General features: G+C 36.1%; 1 protein-coding gene and 1 long non-coding RNA gene across 8 annotated transcripts in view; both read right to left on the bottom strand.

Moving 5' to 3' along the window:
- The window catches only part of LOC115853903 (uncharacterized), a 37279-nt gene extending 32055 nt beyond the window's left edge, over nt 1-5224 (bottom strand). For all 6 annotated transcript variants that reach the window (XR_009565274.2, XR_009565269.2, XR_009565271.2 and 3 more), the window contains exons 1-2: nt 1480-5224; nt 670-808 (exon numbers count right to left, since the gene is read on the bottom strand). This is a non-coding gene — a long non-coding RNA (uncharacterized lncRNA). The remainder of the gene's footprint in view (nt 1-669; nt 809-1479) is intronic.
- A 999-nt stretch (nt 5225-6223) lies between these two features.
- The window catches only part of POT1 (protection of telomeres 1), a 79055-nt gene continuing 66340 nt past the window's right edge, over nt 6224-18938 (bottom strand). For both annotated transcript variants that reach the window (XM_030857683.3, XM_030857684.3), the window contains 5 exons: nt 16487-16622; nt 12851-12939; nt 10953-11044; nt 9295-9400; nt 6224-7531 (listed from right to left, as the gene is read on the bottom strand). In XM_030857683.3, the coding sequence (XP_030713543.1) occupies nt 7419-7531; nt 9295-9400; nt 10953-11044; nt 12851-12939; nt 16487-16622 (536 nt within the window). In that variant the 3' untranslated portion in view covers nt 6224-7418. The remainder of the gene's footprint in view (nt 7532-9294; nt 9401-10952; nt 11045-12850; nt 12940-16486; nt 16623-18938) is intronic.

Genomic DNA, 18938 nt, shown 5'->3' with positions numbered 1-18938 from the left:
CAGGCTCCCGGAAGGGGGGTGTGGATAGTGACCTGTGCTCGCACACAGGCTTCTTGGTGGCAGCAGCAGCAGCCTTAGCCTACGTCTCATGCCCGTCTCTGGGGTCCGCACTGGTAGCCATGGCTCACGCCGTCTCTGGAGCTCATTTAGTTGGTGCTCTGCCTTCTGTGGCCACACAGGGAAGGAATCCACTCTCCTTGTGCACCCAAAACAATGGTCTCTTGCCTCTTGGGCAAGTCCAGACTTTTCCCGGACTCCCTCCCGGCTAGCCGTGGCGCACTAACACCCTGCAGGCTGTGTTCACGCTGCCAACACCAGTCCTCTCCCTGCGATCCGACCGAAGCCAGAGCCTCAGCTCCCATCCCTGCCCGCCCCGGCGGGGGAGCAGACAAGCCTCTCGGGCTGGTGAGTGCCGGTCGGCACCGATCCTCTGTGCGGGAATCTCTTCACTTTGCCCCCCGCACCCCCGCTGCTGCGCTCTCTTCCATGGCTCTGAAGCTTCTCCGCTCCGCCCTCCGCAGTCTCCGCCCGCGAAGGGGCTTCCTAGTGTGTGGAAACCTTTCCTCCTTCACAGCTCCCTCCCACTGGTACAGGTCCCGTCTCTATTCTTTTGTCTCTGTTTTTTCTTTTTTTCTTTTGCCCTACCCAGGTACATGGGGAGTTTCTTACCTTTTGGGAGGTCTGAGGTCTTCTGCCAGCGTTCAGTAGGTGTTCTGTAGGAGTTGTTCCACATGTAGATGTATTTTTGATGTATTTATGGGGAGGAAGTTGATCTCCACATCTTACTCCTCTGCCATCTTGAAGGTCCCTAGATTTTATTTTTAAATGCAAATTTCTGCGTGCCAGAAATCCCTTTAAATGCTAGTATCACTTTAGGTGCTAATAAATTCTAGTATTGTCAGATTTTGAGTCTCAAATACTTTGTTGGTTCTAGGAATATTACCAAGCAACTATTATATGCCAGGAACTTCTAGGCACTGGGTAAATAGCAGTGAACAAATAAAACTCCCTGTTTCTAAGGAGCTCATTTTTCTTTAGGAAAGCGAAACAGTATGAAATAGTAAAACGATGTCAGATGGATAAGTGCAATAGAGAAAATTAAGTCAGGGGTGGGAATGAAGCATGATGGGGTAGAGTGGTCTTTACATGATCAGGGGAGGCCTTCCCATAAGGTTAGGAAGGCCTAACCTTATATGTTACAGAGGATCGGGGGGGCGGGGGGGGGGTGGGAAACAAGGAACCTGGAAGAGTTCAACAATGTCCAGACTAAAGTAACAACATCAAGTTACAAAGTCCATGAAGGGAGAGACTGCCTGGTACGCAAACAAGGGGACCAGTGGAGAGGAGTGGGAAGAAAAATGTAATAGTAAAATATGTCAGAGAGGTAGTAAGGAAATGGCTCGCGTTGGGTGGTGAAGGCCATGGTAAGCTCACTGGGTGACATTAGAGAGCACTGGGAAATGATGGTATTGGCCTTACGTTTCAATCAATCAGTCCGGCTGCTGTATGCAGAATATTCCATGTGCAGAAATTGTGGAAACAGAAAGGCCAGTTGGGGAGATATGGCTGTAGTCAAGGCAGAAGATGGTTGCATGGCCAGCATGGTAGCAGAGGAGGTGCTAAGTAGTAGTCAGATTCTGGATGAACTTTAAAGAGCGATCTATGATGATTTTTCAAGTGGATTGGCTGTGGGCTGTTAATGAAAGAGAGGAATCAAGATGAGTAGATCTCATGTTTGGGCAGTTAGTGCTTAGTAAATCTGGTGTAGGTAAAATACTCTCCCAGCAAATTCCCAGTTGGGCACCAGTGTGAAGCTTGTTTTACTTATGACTAAAGCAATACCTTCCCTGGACCACTGAAGGTGAAATACTGGAGCATATTATCTTCCTAAGGACTGAGATTCATTAAAACCCGTATTCTTCCTGACATGAAACATTGAATACAAGACATCTCTTTTATTTCATTACCTGCAACTAGAAAAGAAAAAGGTAAAAAGAGCTCATTTTCTCACTGATATTTGCATCTGAAGGGAATTGATTTTTTTTCTCCTGTGGTAATTCATTAATGCTTCTAATAATTCTTGAATATGCATAGGTATTTGAAACACTTTAATCACTAATAACAAAACAAACCAAAAAAAGTGCCTCATATAAAAGCCAAAAGGTGGATAGCCAATGGGAAATTCCCTGCTTTATTTCTTCCATTTGCAGAGCTTACCTCTCTCACCATTTTGGATCAAGTTTCACGTACTATTAATTCAAAACTTGTTGTTTCACATTTTTAAAAATCCACCTTGTCTTAAAATAGAGACTAATAAAAGGTTTGTATCTAATAACATCATTCTTGTTATTTAATAAGAACTATGTAACCTGCTGCATCTTCACGTAGAAGTATTGTTCAAAACCTGTAGTAGCCCATAGGTTAGGAATTGCTCTTCTCTTTATTTAGCTCCTGTCTTCTTGCCCTAATTCTAAAGGTTGTGTCCCATGTCCGTCTTTTATTATAAACCACATCCAACTCTTTCTGGATAGACATAGTATGAATTATAAATGAATGTATGAGCTGACTTTTAAGTGCCTATTCTGTACTCTGTATTCTTTATCTTAACCTCTATTTAAGCTTTGATCATTGTGCAGAAATATTTGTTAATGATTCCAAAATTTAAGGGCAAGTTTATCATTCCAGAACCCCATCTAATGGGGAATAAGCACATAGGACTTCCTATCCAACCCCATAAAACCACAACCATGCCTATCTATCACAAGCAATATTTTCATCTGACTCCAACAATTGTGATTTTTAAATGTTACCTTTCCTATGAACTCTAATGGCAGCTTGGGACAGAAAATCATTTATGAGGTAGCTAAACTTGGCAAGAGAAAATCTAGAAGGACTTTGCCCTCTAAGGGAGGACAAAAATCTGCTGAGGAATGGAGTTATATGTAAAGACAAATCGGCTTTTATCTGGAAGTTCATATTTCACAGAAGGGAAAAACCATTCTGAAGGTACAGGAAAAAAAATAATAAAGGTATATACCAGGGCTTCAGGGTTGTATATGAAAAGGTACCTGTTTAGAAACTGCAACAATATTTGATGGAATATTTTATTAATAGAGATAAGGCTTCAATAAACACATGCTCCACATCTTCAAAGTATTGTGAATAGATGAAATAAAAGAAACTCTCACACAAGTTGCAAATGTCTTTCTTTGGCAGTTGTGGACGAGGTTGTCAGGTAAATTCCAACATAGTGCCCTGCAAAGTGAACTCAAAGCAGAGAACAAACGCGCACACACACACATGCACATAAATACAAATGTGACTTTGTGGCCTAGATTTCAAGGGGAAAAAAACAGACATTCATCAGGATGTTGTTATGGTCTAAAAATAGCAGAGGCGTCTCTGAACTATCCACGTTGCACCAATCAGCACATCTGAGGGAGCATCAGGACACTGATGCATTATCCTTATCATTGTAATTGATGCCTAATAGTTCTCTACCCGTCAAATGCAGCCCTGAATGGAAGGGCCATTAATCTCCATGTAAGATGATCATCGCTCTGAAAGCCTAAGTGATCTCAAACTTTCTAACAGCTTAAATCACAACACTGCAGGGAAAAATAATACACAGGGCTACTGATTCATTTCCTGACTGCCAAAAGATATGATCTCACATACCTGAGCACGCTGGTGAGTTCCGATACTATTTCCAAGTACCCGAGGGAAGAGAAGAAAGATCACTCTGCCCAGATTTTACAAGCTGTCTAGTTCCCCTCTTTCTAGAGTGGGTGGGAGGCTTTGCCACTATCCGGAGACACTGAGGGACCAGCAGAGGAAGAAGTTTTTTTATTTCACCTAAAATGATGTTCTACAACTTGAGTGTGACTCATCGTATCGTTCATAGAACCTGAATTTCCTAATGAAAAGCACTACAGGAGGCGTTTTCCTTTTTTATATTAACATAATTCTTTTCACAATGAGTTCTTTAAAGCATAAAAGAATATTTCAAGACAGCTATGTCACGGCAGCGTCCTAACCTGTATTAGGAAGTCTGGACAGACTTTCAAAATTCCGATCACTTGAAAAACTCCAGGAGATATAGTGAAACCAGGTCCCAGGGGCTCCAGATTTATTTAAAGGGAAAATAAACCAGATAAAATACAAACTGGGTAATAAAAATAATATTATGAATAACTATAAGGTAATAAAGTCAACAACAGTATACATTCTATAAAAATACGAAATTCCAAAATTGGCATAAGAAGAACACTTAGACCCCAAACCACTACAAAAATAGAAAATGAAATGATAGGAGAATTCCCCACTAAAAAGGGACTTATGCTGAATGATTACAAACAAGTTTCTCTATGTGTACTGACATAAAGAACCAAAATCCACTCTACGAAGTGACAGAGGCAAGTTGCAAAATATATTCATAGCATAATGCTATTTAAAATATATATATATATACACATACTTACATGTTCTCCGGGAAAACAGTCTGGAAAATTATACACCAAATTGTTAAAAGTGGTTTCCTCTGGGGTACTAGTTAAAGCACGAATTAGTTCAACCTTATATACTTTATGCTGTTTCAAATTCTTACAAGTACATATCACTTTCATTAAAAAGAAATTCTAGATGAAAACAAAACTTGATGAAATGCATGGTCAAAATTCAAAATACTGAAAATAATCAGAAGAATGTAGCATTTTCCCCAGATACCAAAGAAAGCTTCCACAGAGTATAGAAGAGATTGGCTGGATTGAGAGTCACAATTAGTGACAAATGCATGCTTTGACTTCAGAAACAAAAGAACAGTCAGCTGGGGAAGAGGCAGGAGAAAGATTTTGGCCCATTCCTGTGCGTGCAAGTAGCTTGGGTACAGGATCTACAGCTTTGAAAACCGGGCAGCCAGTATTGTGTGGAGACTGCTTTCCCAGGTAGTCAAAGATGAATTCAGCTCCTTCTGTTCCATCAACACTGGCCTTTCTCTATTTATTTAGAAACAACACCCAATGTGCAACATGACCAGGGTAAAACGAAATGGGGAATGATGCACTCCTTCTCGGCAGGTGTAGTTCCCTCAAATAAAGCAGTGTGAGGTGGCCACAGAAAGAGCCTGTGAGCACTTTTCATTATCACATCTAGATAAAGAGGAATCGGCTGCCTCAGATTTTCTAAGACATGCACTCTCTTCCTCATACAGAACAGCATGGGCGCCTCAAGAGAATCCAGTAGTGTCTGAAACAACGGATGCTGCGGAGACTGGAGACTGAGGAAGAAGCTGTACGCATACTACATTCTTAAATTTGTGTAATTTAAAATCTGACAGGAAGATTCTACCAATATTCACAGACTACAAAGGGGACAGGGCTCAAAATTGGGCACGATGAACTATCATCTAGTTGTTGCTACAGAAATGGAACTCCCCTTACACTTGGGTTCCCGATTAGGGTAAGGCACATATATCACCACTGGATAAACACTAGGGGCTGACAAACGCTTCTTGTTCAAAACTGAAAAGTTAAAAACAAAAATGATGACAATGTAGGGGTTTACTAAACAAAACAAAAGGTAAAGAGAAATCGTGAAAATTCATAGTTTTACTTTATTAACTGGCAGACAGCACAGGCTGACACGTGTGGCACTCCCTGCACCTCTGACCCTTACTCTCCTAGACTGGGTGCTTCCCGAAGGAAGTGAAAATGCCCCTCTCACTTTTGTGTCCCTAGCATACCACCAATACCAAAATTTTCTTAAAACATTTCTTGAAAGTTTTTCCTTGAATATGTTTTGAACCAAGAGTGTACATCTCCAAAACAGCAGCATCGGTCTCTTTCATTGTCTTGAACAAGCTGATAATTCAGCGATGGGGCAGATGGGTAGTTAGGTCTGGAGATGCGCTAATATACTCAGGAATTCGAATTTAGAATTATTGTGAGCAGAGAAAATCAGATATTCAATCCTTTTGGCCAGTAAGGTGTGAAAAGCCTTTTGGTTCTATCTGTGACATTACCTCAGATATTTAAGGGAGAATTCACTTGCAGAAAACCCCGTACCAGCTTTTGCTCCAGAGGCCTGAAGTGGCTAACAGTGCAGCCCCTGAGCAGAGACTACCTGAATTCAAGTGCTGACTGGCATTTAATAATTGTATGCATTTGGTCAAGTCAGCTTATCAGTGAAACCTTAGTTTTCTTATCAGGATGATGGGTTGTTTTGAAACTAAAATACATGTTAAGCGCTTACTTAGTATTGTACCTGGTGTGTAGACAGTCCTAAATATCTGCTATATTGACACACTTGCTTTGATTCTTCACCTCAAATCATGCCTCAGCTCAACATAGGGCAAATAAACGAAACAGTTGAAATGTGTACATTTATTTATTCTTCACTAATATTGAACTAGGCAGATCTGTATCTCTCAGTCTTCAGGAAATAACATACATAAATCTTTACATATATATAAATATACAGAAGCATTTGTATAAAACTGAATATTCATGATTTTAAATTTGACAAATATCATCAGGTAAAAAGCAGACTATCATACTGAGTTAATTTCTCATTCAATGTTCAACCTGAAATTTAAGTATATTTTACATAAGACCCTAACAAAAAGGGTAACATACCTAAGTCACTAACATTGCAGATCTGACCACTTGATTAGGTTGAGGAGGAATGGAATAACTTCTAATATCATGTAGAGAAACAAGCAATCAAAGCACATAATTCAGGTCTGAAAAAATGGATTTATCCTCAATTGGTCAAAGTCAGCACCCAAAGAAAGCAATTCTGCTACTTCCACTTAAAGCAAATCACTCTTTTCAAGCACACTGTAGCTCACTCAGACAAGCACTTCTTCAAGAGTACTTGTTCAAGCAGATCCCTTTGCATGAAAACAAAACAGATCAAATCCTTGTGCTCAGTAAGAGTGGAAGATTTAAGGTAAGGACATTTCCTAATCCCATATACATGCTAAAATCATCCAAATTGCTGATATAAAAATCAGGGCAGAAAAAGCAGCTCAACCAGGCATGATGGATGGCAGAGAAATCAGTGGCTGATACATGGAAAAACCAATAGGGAGAGTGACTTCTAGGGTAGGGTAACAAAATAGCTTCTCTGAAAGGAGGAGAGTAAAGAGTAAATGAAAACACAGTCCTTATTTATTCGATGTCTCTCTTTTATATCCCTCACAGCCATCATACTGAATATTTTGAGCAACAGGAACATTTTTAACTTATAAGAGGGCATTAGGATAACACAATGCCTATCTGTCAAAAAATTTTTAAATACTGGTTAAAATGGAAAACTACAGAGCTAAAATCTCTTATGTCTTTTATAGCAATCGCATAGAAAATAGTAATGTCTTCCAAAATTATAGCATTTTACCTATGGTAAGTTGAATGTCAAAATTAGATAAGATCTTCTGCAACTGTGGTGTCAAAAATCTGATAGCAAATTTGCTGCTCCGCTCCACTTGTGACATTATATGACTTGATGAAGCATTCCAACCATGGATATGCATCTACAAATCAAAAAAAGAAATGCTATTTAACCATCAAAACTAAACAGATAACTCTGAAATATGTATCTAAGCATAATGCTTAGCTAGTAAAATCAACATATTTAATTTAGCTTGAAAAGTAAATAAATACACTCACCACATTTACCATTATCTGCTCTTCCAAATACACACTGGATTCATGTTATTGTTTTGTAGCAATTCTGACTAATTTGAATTTTTCCCCAACAACAGGAAAAAGTCATTAAATGTGGGGTTTTTCAAAATATTTGATAGCAAAGGTAGTAATCTACGTCATTCCCAACTTTTATTCTTTTTTTTCTGCTTATCACTTACTGATCTGCCCGTTTTGTTTTTCTTGGTTGACTGCAAAGAAACCAGGTCGCCCTTATATCTGTCTAGTTGAAATTCCCGTCAGGTACCAGGTGTTGTGTCCAGGCAATGTTGGCAGCCAAGCTTTGGTCATGACCACAGTAAATCTGTTTATAACTTCTCGAACAGTCTGTTAACATTTCTTGAAGTTTGAATTTGAAAGACATTTAATATAGTCCTCACTATTGGCAAGGGTCAAGCAAGACAGGCACTCTCCTACACTGCTGGTAGAACCATAAACAGGTAAAATGCTCTTGAAAAGCAATCTGGCCATATGTAGCAAAAGCCTATCAGGCCTATGCTTTTTCATATGGCAGTTTTTTTTTTTTTTTTTTTGCGGTACGCGGGCCTCTCACTGTTGTGGCCTCTCCCGCTGCGGAGCACAGGCTCCGGACACACAGGCTCAGCGGCCATGGCTCACGGGCCCAGCCGCTCCGCGGCATGTGGGATCCTCCCGGACCAGGGCACGAACTCGTGTTCCCTGCATCGGCAGGCGGACTCTCAACCACTGCGCCACCAGGGAAGCCCCGATATGGCAGTTTTATTTGCAGAAATTTATCCAAAAGAATCCAAGCAGCCAACAAAAATAAAAGCTGACATCATATAAAAGTATGTAAGTTAGACTTAGTTATGGATGTACAAAAACTATCTTTTTGGAATTATTATAAAATGGAAACACTGACCAGGGGAAAATAAAACCTGACTTAAAATAACCTATAAACGTTAAACTGACAACAGTTAGATCTGCAGGTGGTAAAATTTGTTACTGATGAAAAATTGTTAGAAGTCAAGTTATCTTAAAATGACTTAGATCTGCAAGTTTCAATGCAAAGAGAAATAATGGCCACAAAAGGAAAAATCAGTGGCAGTAGGTGTAATCAATACAATTTGACCTGAAGACTGGTTGATGAATCAAATGTTACACAGAAAAAACTAAAGCTGACAAAAATATTCAGTAAAATAAAAACTTGTAAAATCTGAAACTAGTTAATATTGAATAGACAATTTATCAATGAATTAAACAGGCTAAATGAGTTTGTTATAGGAAATGTTTCCTGTCAAAATTTCATCCCTGTTGGTTTAATTTCAACTGTTTGTATGCATAAGCATCATATCAAATGTGCTTGTGATCAAAATCGCCTCCCCCTTGTTATATCAATATTTCAAACTATTTTAAAAAACTTTTTTCATTTCAGGAATTATGATTCATACCTATTTTATCCCTGCCACTATCTTCATCAGTAGGTAGATCATACAGTATAAACAATCACTTAGTAATTTATTTGGATTCAGATTTCAAAGTTTTTAATACCTCTAAAAGTCCATAGCTTAGCCATATGCTAGGTATTATTTCAAGGAAAAGAATGAATGGATTGTTAAATATTACTGCCTACCAATTTTTAATCCTGGAGGACAAAACATATCCATGATCATATCCATAATTTGCTGAAGGCCATCTTTGATTAGGACTTCTGATGCTGGAATCTGGAAAAATTTTTCCTTAAGAAAAATATGAAGAAACAAGGAAATGATCTTTATCTTCTTCAGAAGCTATAATCAATACAAAATTATTTGAATATTATCTAATTAAAATAATCTCGACTATTTCACCATATCAGTATCGTAGAATTCATAAACTAGAGTGCTAGTCTAAACTCTAAAATCTGATTTACTACTTTAATCTAAAAACAGCTATGATACATATATATAAAATCAAGTTAAACCACTCTGACTTAATGATAAGAATGATTAGAATACAGTGAGGCTTACTATTCTCTTGATAGCATATGTATTGAGCACCTACAATGTCTAAGTGTTAAGTTTAAAAGAGTTTAATATATAGTATATATTTATTTAATTTTTTTTTCTCCTCTCCTATTTATAAGTTCCAGGAGGGAAAGGAGTTTGCTTGTTTCACTCATTGCTATATCCCCATCACAAAGAGTAGCACTTGGCATACAGTAAGTGCTCATTAAATACTTATTTAATAAATGGATAAATAATTTATTTAGGCAGGAGAAAAACTGTCCTCAACCTTAACCCAGATTTTTCCCAATGTGTGTAGTAAAAAATTTAACCTCATTGGCCTTTGCCCTCGGTTTCTGAGAGGTAATCTAAACCCTTGGAATGTCATGCCTCATAGGAGTATTCTTTTTTGCCTGGAGACCCTGGGTCACTCTAACATTGTGATTTAGGGTGGGGAGTTTGGAGCATGTGGTTTTAACTTGACCACTGGAGGGGCTGAAGATTGAGATCAGTCACATGGGCAGCCAACCATGACTACATGATGAAGCTCCAAAAAAAACTCTGGACACTAAGGCTCAGTTGCACTTCCCTGGTTGGCAATACCTCATGTGTACTGTTACATATCATTTCCAGGAAAGTAACACTGTCCACTACTCCATGGGAAGAGAACAAACGGAAGCTCCATGTTAGAAACTTTCCTGGACTCTGCCCTATGCACCTCTTCCCTTGAGGATTTTAACCTATATCCTTTAGCTGTAATAAATTGTTAACAGTGAGCATAATAGCTTTCAATAAGTTCTGTGAGTCCTTCTAGCGAATTATCAAAACTAAGGGTGCTCTTGGGGACCTCTGAAATTTCAACTGGTGCCAGAGTAAGGGTGGTCTTGGGAACCTCCAAACATGGTACTGTCAGAAATGAAGGTGGTCTTGTGGACAGCTACCTAGCTTCACACATAACTATCTCCCTAACAGAGTAATTTCATTCTCTCTAATACGAAATGTGGAGGCTTAAAAAGCCCAGTGAAATGCTAATAGATAATGCCTGAGGGGGTGGCCATACCTCTGCCTTTGGCTCCTGGAATAGAACTTCCTCAATTTTTCATTATTCACATATTAAGATTTACAGTGTCAAATCAAAAGAGAGATAAATACATAGACAATTTAAGATTTATGTGCTTGTCTTTTATTTATTTTTCAGAGTTGCCTTAAATCTCCTCAGTAACAAAGTATGCATGAATAAATATATTAAAATTTTAAAAAGTACTATTTTTTAATTAGAAGTATCTTCACTACCTCTATTACTTACAGAATCCATGAGGTAAGCTTCCAGTACTCCTGTTCCATCGTCAAGAGTAAATGTCATCACAAACACATGTTGGAGAGGTACAATACCCAGTACTAATGAAGGAAAAAAGTTGAAACCATATGAATCTCCTATGCCTTAATCAAAGTAAAGAAAAAATTGTTTTATGATATTAGATACCTGTTAGTCTTGTTTACTAAAATAACTCAAGAGATTAAAAAAACTTATCCCTTTCTGTTCTCTAATACCAATATATTAAGCTAATTTTAGAAGGGTAATTTTGGAACATTACACTACACCTGTATAGGGATAATGACTCATGAGCAATAGTATCTTTTTTAAATTAAATATCAATACAGCATTATCTTTAAAATGAGCTGATCTTGATAAAAAACATAAAAACCAATTCATGAAAGGCAATTCAGAAAAGCATACAGTTCGATAGTTAGGATTTTTTTAACATGTCTCTCTCCTTTGTATTTTAAGCATAGGGATCGATTATTTTTTAAGAGATATCATCTGGTTGAATGATGTGAGAATCTGAGATTTCATAATTTGGTAAGATGAGGAAAAAGGAAGAAATTAAAGAGATGCTAAATCAGGAAAATTTACAGGTTAAAATGAACATCTTACTTTGTGTCTGGAAATGGAAGACATTCAATATGCTTATATAATGGAATATTGTCTTCCATTTGTGGAATCCATATTCAGTAATAAAGGGAGCAACTAAAACAAATAAATTAGGGCACACAGACATGAGAGAAATTGCTAATACAGAGGAATTGATTTTTAAGATTCAGAAGTTCTCGATAGGCATAAACTGTGAGCTAAAACCAAGAAGGATGAACATAAAACCTACCCCGAGGGACCATATAAGCAAACAAAAAACTACATTTAGTACAGGATGAGGAGACCAAGCCTGAAGCACATAGTAAGAAGCTCATGCAAAAGTAACCTGGAATTTCACTGGACCACAAACAAAATATGAGTTAGCAGTATTATATAGCTGGATTAAAAGAGAAAGGAAACAAAACCAAGTATACAAATAAATATCTACAGAATAAAATTTTCAGGCAAGTAGGAGCAGTATCCAGTCTTAGGTAAATAAAGGTTTTCTTCATATTCTGAATTGGCCAACACTTGCAGCTCTATTTCTAGCTTTGAGGACCAAACTTTGAGAAGAGCATTAGTAAAATGGAATGTTTACTGAAGAGGAGAAATAAAATAGTAAGGAATGTGGGAAAGTACCAAAGGAAGTGAGGGTACCTGCTTGGAGAAATAAAGACTCAATGAAAACTTGACAGATTATCTTCAAATGTACAGTTTGTTGACTTTATAGAAGAGGGAACAGATGTACTTTAATTCTAGTACACCGAATGTGGCCCATGTTAAAATTACAGGTAAGCAGATTTTGCCTCACTGTTAAGTACTGCACCTAAAAAGTAAGATATGTTACCTTGCAATGTAATGAGTCCCCAGTCACTGAAGAGTTTTAAGCCAAGGCTGGATGACCACAGTTAATAACGTGATATAAAAAGATTCTTGTTGCTCCAGCTAAAGACTTGTATTGGGTAAAAAGTTGTAATAGCTATCTCTACAACTCTTTTCAATCCCAAGATACTATAAACTGGAGAGATTATTCACAAGTTGTATTTATGATTACTAAATTATTAAAATGTAATAATTGAAAAACATTGGCAGATGCTTGAAAGTAAGTTTTCAATTATTTTAAACATTTATACTTTTATTATGACCACTGTGAATGGTTATACTTAAGGACAATTAAACTTTAGTTCAGCCTTTGCTCTGGTTTTACAATATCCACAAATACTGAAATATTCTCAGTGAGATCACGTTATACAAAGACAGTTACAATGACAGGACACAGAAACTTAGCTTACCTTCTGCCACAGAAGAAGGAATCCACGATGTTTTATCAACCAGGGAATTCAGATTCTGTATTGGTCTCAAACTAGAACACTGTTTACATCTAAATTAATAAAAGAAAAAAATGATTTATTATAAGTAATTATTACAACTCATTTAATTATTATAACATTTCTGTCATTCAAGCATGCAGTTTAAAAAGTATATTATTAAACAAAAGAGCACTGCACTTCCTGTATTGTAATGTGCATATTACAAACAGAATTACTAAAAAAAATAAGCTTCTTACAATAGAAGCAATCTAAAAAGATAGTACAGTTCAGAATAAACAACTCTAAGTTGACAATGAGAGAGGTTCCAGGTGCAGATTGTTAATTAATTTGGCTAATTTCCTTATCTGGTAAAACAAAAAGTCTAAAGAGACAAACTCTAAGGACTCTTTCATTTTATGGCTCTGTGCACAATATGGAATAGCCAAGGTCTTAATTTTATAAATATAGCAACAGGAGAAAATTATTCTAAGGAAGTCAGTACTAGCACATATTTAGAGGATCACAGTTTATGATGCCTAGTACTATAGTTATCCTTTGTATACAAATCAATCTAAAATTACATAATACACTAAAATTGCATATTATCTAGTATAGGTATTTTGCTTTACTTACAAACATTTTAAGTATAAGCAATTTAGTTTTTACTATATGTAATAATGTTTAGGAGATGTTGATGAGAAAATATGCCTGGATAAAAGTATAAAAATCAACATTCAAAAAGTTCATGCAGGGCTTCCCTGGTGGCGCAGTGGTTGAGAGTCCGCCTGCCGATGCAGGGGACACGGGTTCGTGCCCCGGTCCGGGAAGATCCCACATGCCGCGGAGCAGCTGGGCCCGTGAGCCATGGCCGCTGAGCCTGCGCGTCCGGAGCCTGTGCTCCGCAACGGGAGAGGCCACAACAGTGAGAGGCCCGCGTACCGCAAAAAAAAAAAAAAAAAAAAGTTCATGCAGATTCCTTTTCATTTGCAATCTGGGGGAAAACAGAGGGTAACTATATTAAATGTTATCCCCTTCCATTCTTTAAATACATAGAAGTTTTTTCTTTAACAGAAAAAGGTAATTGAATGACGAGTATTAGTTTCTTAAAAAAAAAAAGGCTGTGATATTAAACGTTAGACATTGATAAAGCAAGTATACAAATTAAAAATTAAGAGTAATAAGCATAAATTAGAGAATTCATTACTTCCGAAGTAATAAAAGAGTAAAAAGGAGAAAAATGAGAACATTTTTATAAATTAATCCAATAGAAGACTGGAAAAAAAAATAAAGTAATAACAAAAAAAGGGGTGGGAAGAGAAACAATAATAGTATGGTAAGTGGAAAACAACAAGAAATACAGTATAGAAATAAAACCTAAATGTTTCAGTAGTTAACGTATTTTAAACTCATCTATTAAAAAACAACTAAAACCTACTGATAAGTATTTATTTATGAGACCTACTAAAATATAACAACAAAGAAACATAAAAGCAATGAGATGAGAATAAGATACACCATGCAATTACCAACCAAAAAAACTCTGATATAGTAATAAGAAAACGAGAAAAAAATAAACCTTACAGCAAAAAATCACGATTAAAGATGAAGTCATTACATAAGGATATACAGTACAATGAATTCACCAGAAGATGAAATACCGAACCTGAGTGAGCAAGCAGAAAGGACTCAAAACATATAAAGCACACATTGACAGAATAATAGGTCACAAACCTACAATCACAGAGGACGTTAAGCACAGTCTCTAAGAAGTGATTAGACAGATAAAGTTACAAAGGAAAATAAGTTTTGGATACGATTAACAAGCTTGTCTAATGGACATAACTAAACACTATTAAACACTAAACACAACTGTTAAAGAATACACATTCTTTTTAAAATCTATGTAATATGTACAAATTAAGAAGAAACACATGCTAGGATAAAGCAAAACTAAACAAATCTCAAAGAATCATTATGAAATGCAACACGCTACTTGGTTAAAAAGTAATCTAACTAAAATACAAACAAAAACATAGCACCTAAAATGAGTGTGTGGAAAAATTTAAAATACACAGTGAAATAATTCATGGGCCAAAGAAATCATAATAGGAATTGCGAAACATTGAGAAGTGACAAGAAAAACACTACATATCAAATCTTCGGTTAAAGCTATGGCTATTTTCTCAGGAGGTATATTACAGACTTAAATACAAATATTTAAAAACATATTAAAAATAATGAATTAAGTGAGGTAAACATTCAATTAAAAACATTACAAAAAAGAAATACCAAGGAAACCTATAGAAAGTAAAGGAAGAAAATAAAGTTAAGAACAATAATAAAAAAAATAGAGAGCATCAACAAAAACAAAAGCTAGTTGCTTTGGCAAAAAAGTCCAAGGGAAAAAAAGGAGCAAATAATATGAAGTGGATTCAAGAACAGATGAAGAGGAGATTTAAAAATCATCAGAAAGTACTATGAATTATTTTATCTCAATAAATTTAAATTTAAAAGATAAATGAAATACTTCTCTAGAAAACTTTCATTAATAAAATAGATGCAAGAAGAAACAGAAATCCTTAAAAGATGTGTAACTAGTAAGAAACTGAAGCATTAGTTTCTGTTCCATTAAAAAAGCATCAGATCCAGAAATCTAAGTAAAGTTTTGCAAAAACTTTGTCTTGTCAAACATTTTGGCAAATATGACTATATTAATATTTTAAAAATCTGTAAAACATAAGGAAGCATAGAGTTAAAAAGTACAGGACTAGAAGTTTGATGAAATGCACGTAACTGACAAATGTTTAGTATCTCTCATATAGAAAGAATTTTTACAATCATCTAAACACACACACAAGAACCAAAACAGAGACCAGTAGTTGAATAGAAAAATGTGAATATGGAATTCACAGAAGAGAAAACCTAAATAGCCAATAAACATGAGACTTGTTTAAACTCCCCAGTCATCTAGGAAATGCAAACAAAAACAACATAGATACTATTTGATGCTCAGCAGTCTAACAAAATTACAAGTTAGACTAACACCAAGAGCTAACCCGGGGTAAACAAATTTTTACACACTGCTGATTGGACCATAAAATGTTACAATCATTAGAAAAACAATTTGGTATTTTCCAATAAAGCAGAAAATATTCTATAATCCAAGGTTTCTCAAAGCAGAGCACTTCCAGGGTGCTTGTTTCATCAAGTGGAAACAGAGATTCTATCTATATGGCCTCCTTCCAAACCTAGACATCTGTTTGTAGCTCCTAATGTGTTCTGATATCTTCCAGTTTCTCAGTGGCAACTCATTTATAACTTTGTGGCACAAAAATTCTGGAATTCAATCACTTAACTTTTACTAGGATACAGCTTTGAACTTTCTCTGTAACTAATCTCTAAATTGTTATGAAAGAAAGCAAATGAATATTAGCCTTTGGGAGAGCATTAAACTTAGCATACTGTAGGCACTCAATATATATGGTATCCAAAGAATAGATATATGCCAAAAAATCTAGTACCTATAAATTGGTACTAAATAAGTATCCACTGAATATATAGCAACAAGTGGAATAAAGTAATAAATAAAATTAAAAATTCCCATTATTGAAGACGTACCCATAGTGATGTATTTTTCCTTGTATAAGGAATGGTGCTGAAAGGTCAAGGACTTCCAGGTCTTCATGGCCAGATCTCACAGGAATTACACTATGAAACTTGTTTGAGAGTTTGCAGATTTCATTAAGTGTACCTCCTATTAAAAGAGAACAAATAAACCCTTCAAGTAGTACAAATAAAGTAAGCAAACTGGGGTACTTATTAAGTAACACATGATCAACAGTAAAGGACTAAAGGGATTGACAGAAAAAGACAACACATACCATGAATTTAAGAGATTTAATGCACTTATACATTTATTGTTAAAAATAATAATTTGTAAGCTTAGGATCCTATTCATTGATTAAAGCAAACACTGAGCAAAAATGCTGAGATTTGAGCAAAATATAAGGTTTGTGAAATATGAACTTTTAAAATTTATACAAATTGCTCTTTATGCCAGGAATACTTTGGTTCAAATGATCTAAAAAGAATGAAGTTGAGAGTAAAAATATGACAGGATTCCCATTATTAAATTTGCTATATACTACTAATGTCTAGACAACTTTGGTCTTGAGTTTGAAATAAATCTTTTCAGTTTAACACTGAATTTAAATATAGATGCAAACAGTTTATGTAATAGGAATTCCTGTAGAGTGTTTATTTATTTTTCCTATGGAAACCATCACACTTACTTACCCTAATGCTACAACAGGGTGGGTATTAAAACCATCATGTTGGCTGAGAAGAAAGAGTATGCTCAACGGTGCACAATTATTAAAAGGCAGCATTATCTCTGATTACTCAAACCCCCCGGTACCTTTTCTGGTGTATTTTTCACTTAGATTGATAATTCCTCCTCTCCAGGGAAAGAGAATATGATTTATAAAAATACTTCTGAGTATTTCCTAAAATTTGTGTAAAATTTGTAATGTTAAAATTCAATTGTGAGGAGGAAGCATTTCTGGCATAGCAGAGTAAGGACGTCCAAAAATACACTTCTCCATAATAGCAAAAACAACTGGCAAAAATTGTCAAATTCAACTTTTTCAGAACTCTAGAAATTAGCCAAAGGCTTGCAACAATCCAAGGAGTGTTTATTCAAAAAAAGTGGATAAATCTTATAAGAACAGCAAGTTTCATGGCATTTTAACTTGCCCAGCTCCCATACCTCTTCCCTCAGCTCTGTGATAGCTGGAAACCACAGGTTTGCTGTGTCATCCTATAGTTAGATCTTAGCCTATGCTTAGAGTTACAATACTCAGAAATATGATAAAATAAAAATAGCTTACATTTTGATGAAACCCTTTTAAAGTGCTTTCACAAACACTTTCATTTGACTTTTTTAAAAGGCTCTGTAAGGTAAACTGTTACTACTTTGGATGTACTTATATATTCAATAAATATTTACTGAGAACCAGTTACATGCCAAGTTTACTACTCTAGGTGCTAAAGATACATAGATTAAAAGAACATGTATTCTGACCTTGGGGAATTTACATTCTAATAAATAAATCTACAAACAGATAAAAGACAAATATAATATAAGAAGTGCTCTACTAGAAGTTCATACAGCATGCAGTAAGAACCACTCAAATCTGCCTGATAAATCAGAAAAGTGCTTGATGCATGTAGGTGTTTGTTAAATATTTTATATGAATTGCTGAATAAAGGGAATTATTGAGTTTACTTCTGAAGACGTATTAGAGCAGAATTTCTCAGAACAGTCACAGAATGGCAAAGAGGCCCAGAGGAATATACTAGGTTTAGGAATTATCACCAGTTCAATATGGCTAGAGGGTGGGATGGGACCTGCGATAGGAGGTGAGACTGAAAGCTTGAGGGTTGACTGGTAATTTTAAAGATAGGATCAGGAACTAAGGGGACTTCTTTATTCAACCTTCCTTTGGACCGTCAAGGCCAACATGGCTTCAGCACAGAATTCTGTGGGAGGCAGCAAAGCACAGAAGGAGCCAAAGGCATACTTGACATCCTCTGAGTTGGCCCTACAAGGACAGTTCTAATAAAGCTTGATGGGATCACAGCTTTATTTTATTTTTAGGCCATATAAATAGATTTACTCCATATGTATGTGTGTCTGTGTCTTTGTCCTTCTGTTTTTACATCTATCTCCTGGTACAGATTAAAATACTGCTAATGGAATAAAATGTCACATCTCACTCATCAAAATGGCCAAATTTTTTAAAGCTAGTATATTAGGAGGAGGGTAGGTGAACAGATAATCTCACATGCTGCTAAAGCATGTGCACATTATGATAACTTTACTAGAAAGTAATTGGGCAACATTCACTTAATTCCTTGTGCCCAAATACACTTCAGGCGGGAGATAAAGTTCATCACAGAGTTGCTATGTAAAAAACTGGAAGCAATTCAGTTTCACCACCCACTACTAGGGAAGACATTTATCTCCTGTGTGGTTCAGTTTTCTCATGTATAAAAAATAGCTTATAAT

The sequence above is a fragment of the Globicephala melas genome, chromosome 9, assembly GCF_963455315.2.
Source record: "Globicephala melas chromosome 9, mGloMel1.2, whole genome shotgun sequence".
In the NCBI taxonomy this organism is placed as follows: Eukaryota; Metazoa; Chordata; class Mammalia; order Artiodactyla; family Delphinidae; genus Globicephala; species Globicephala melas.
The sequence above is the reverse complement of the archived record's forward strand: the minus strand, read 5'-3'. Positions and strand labels throughout refer to the sequence as shown.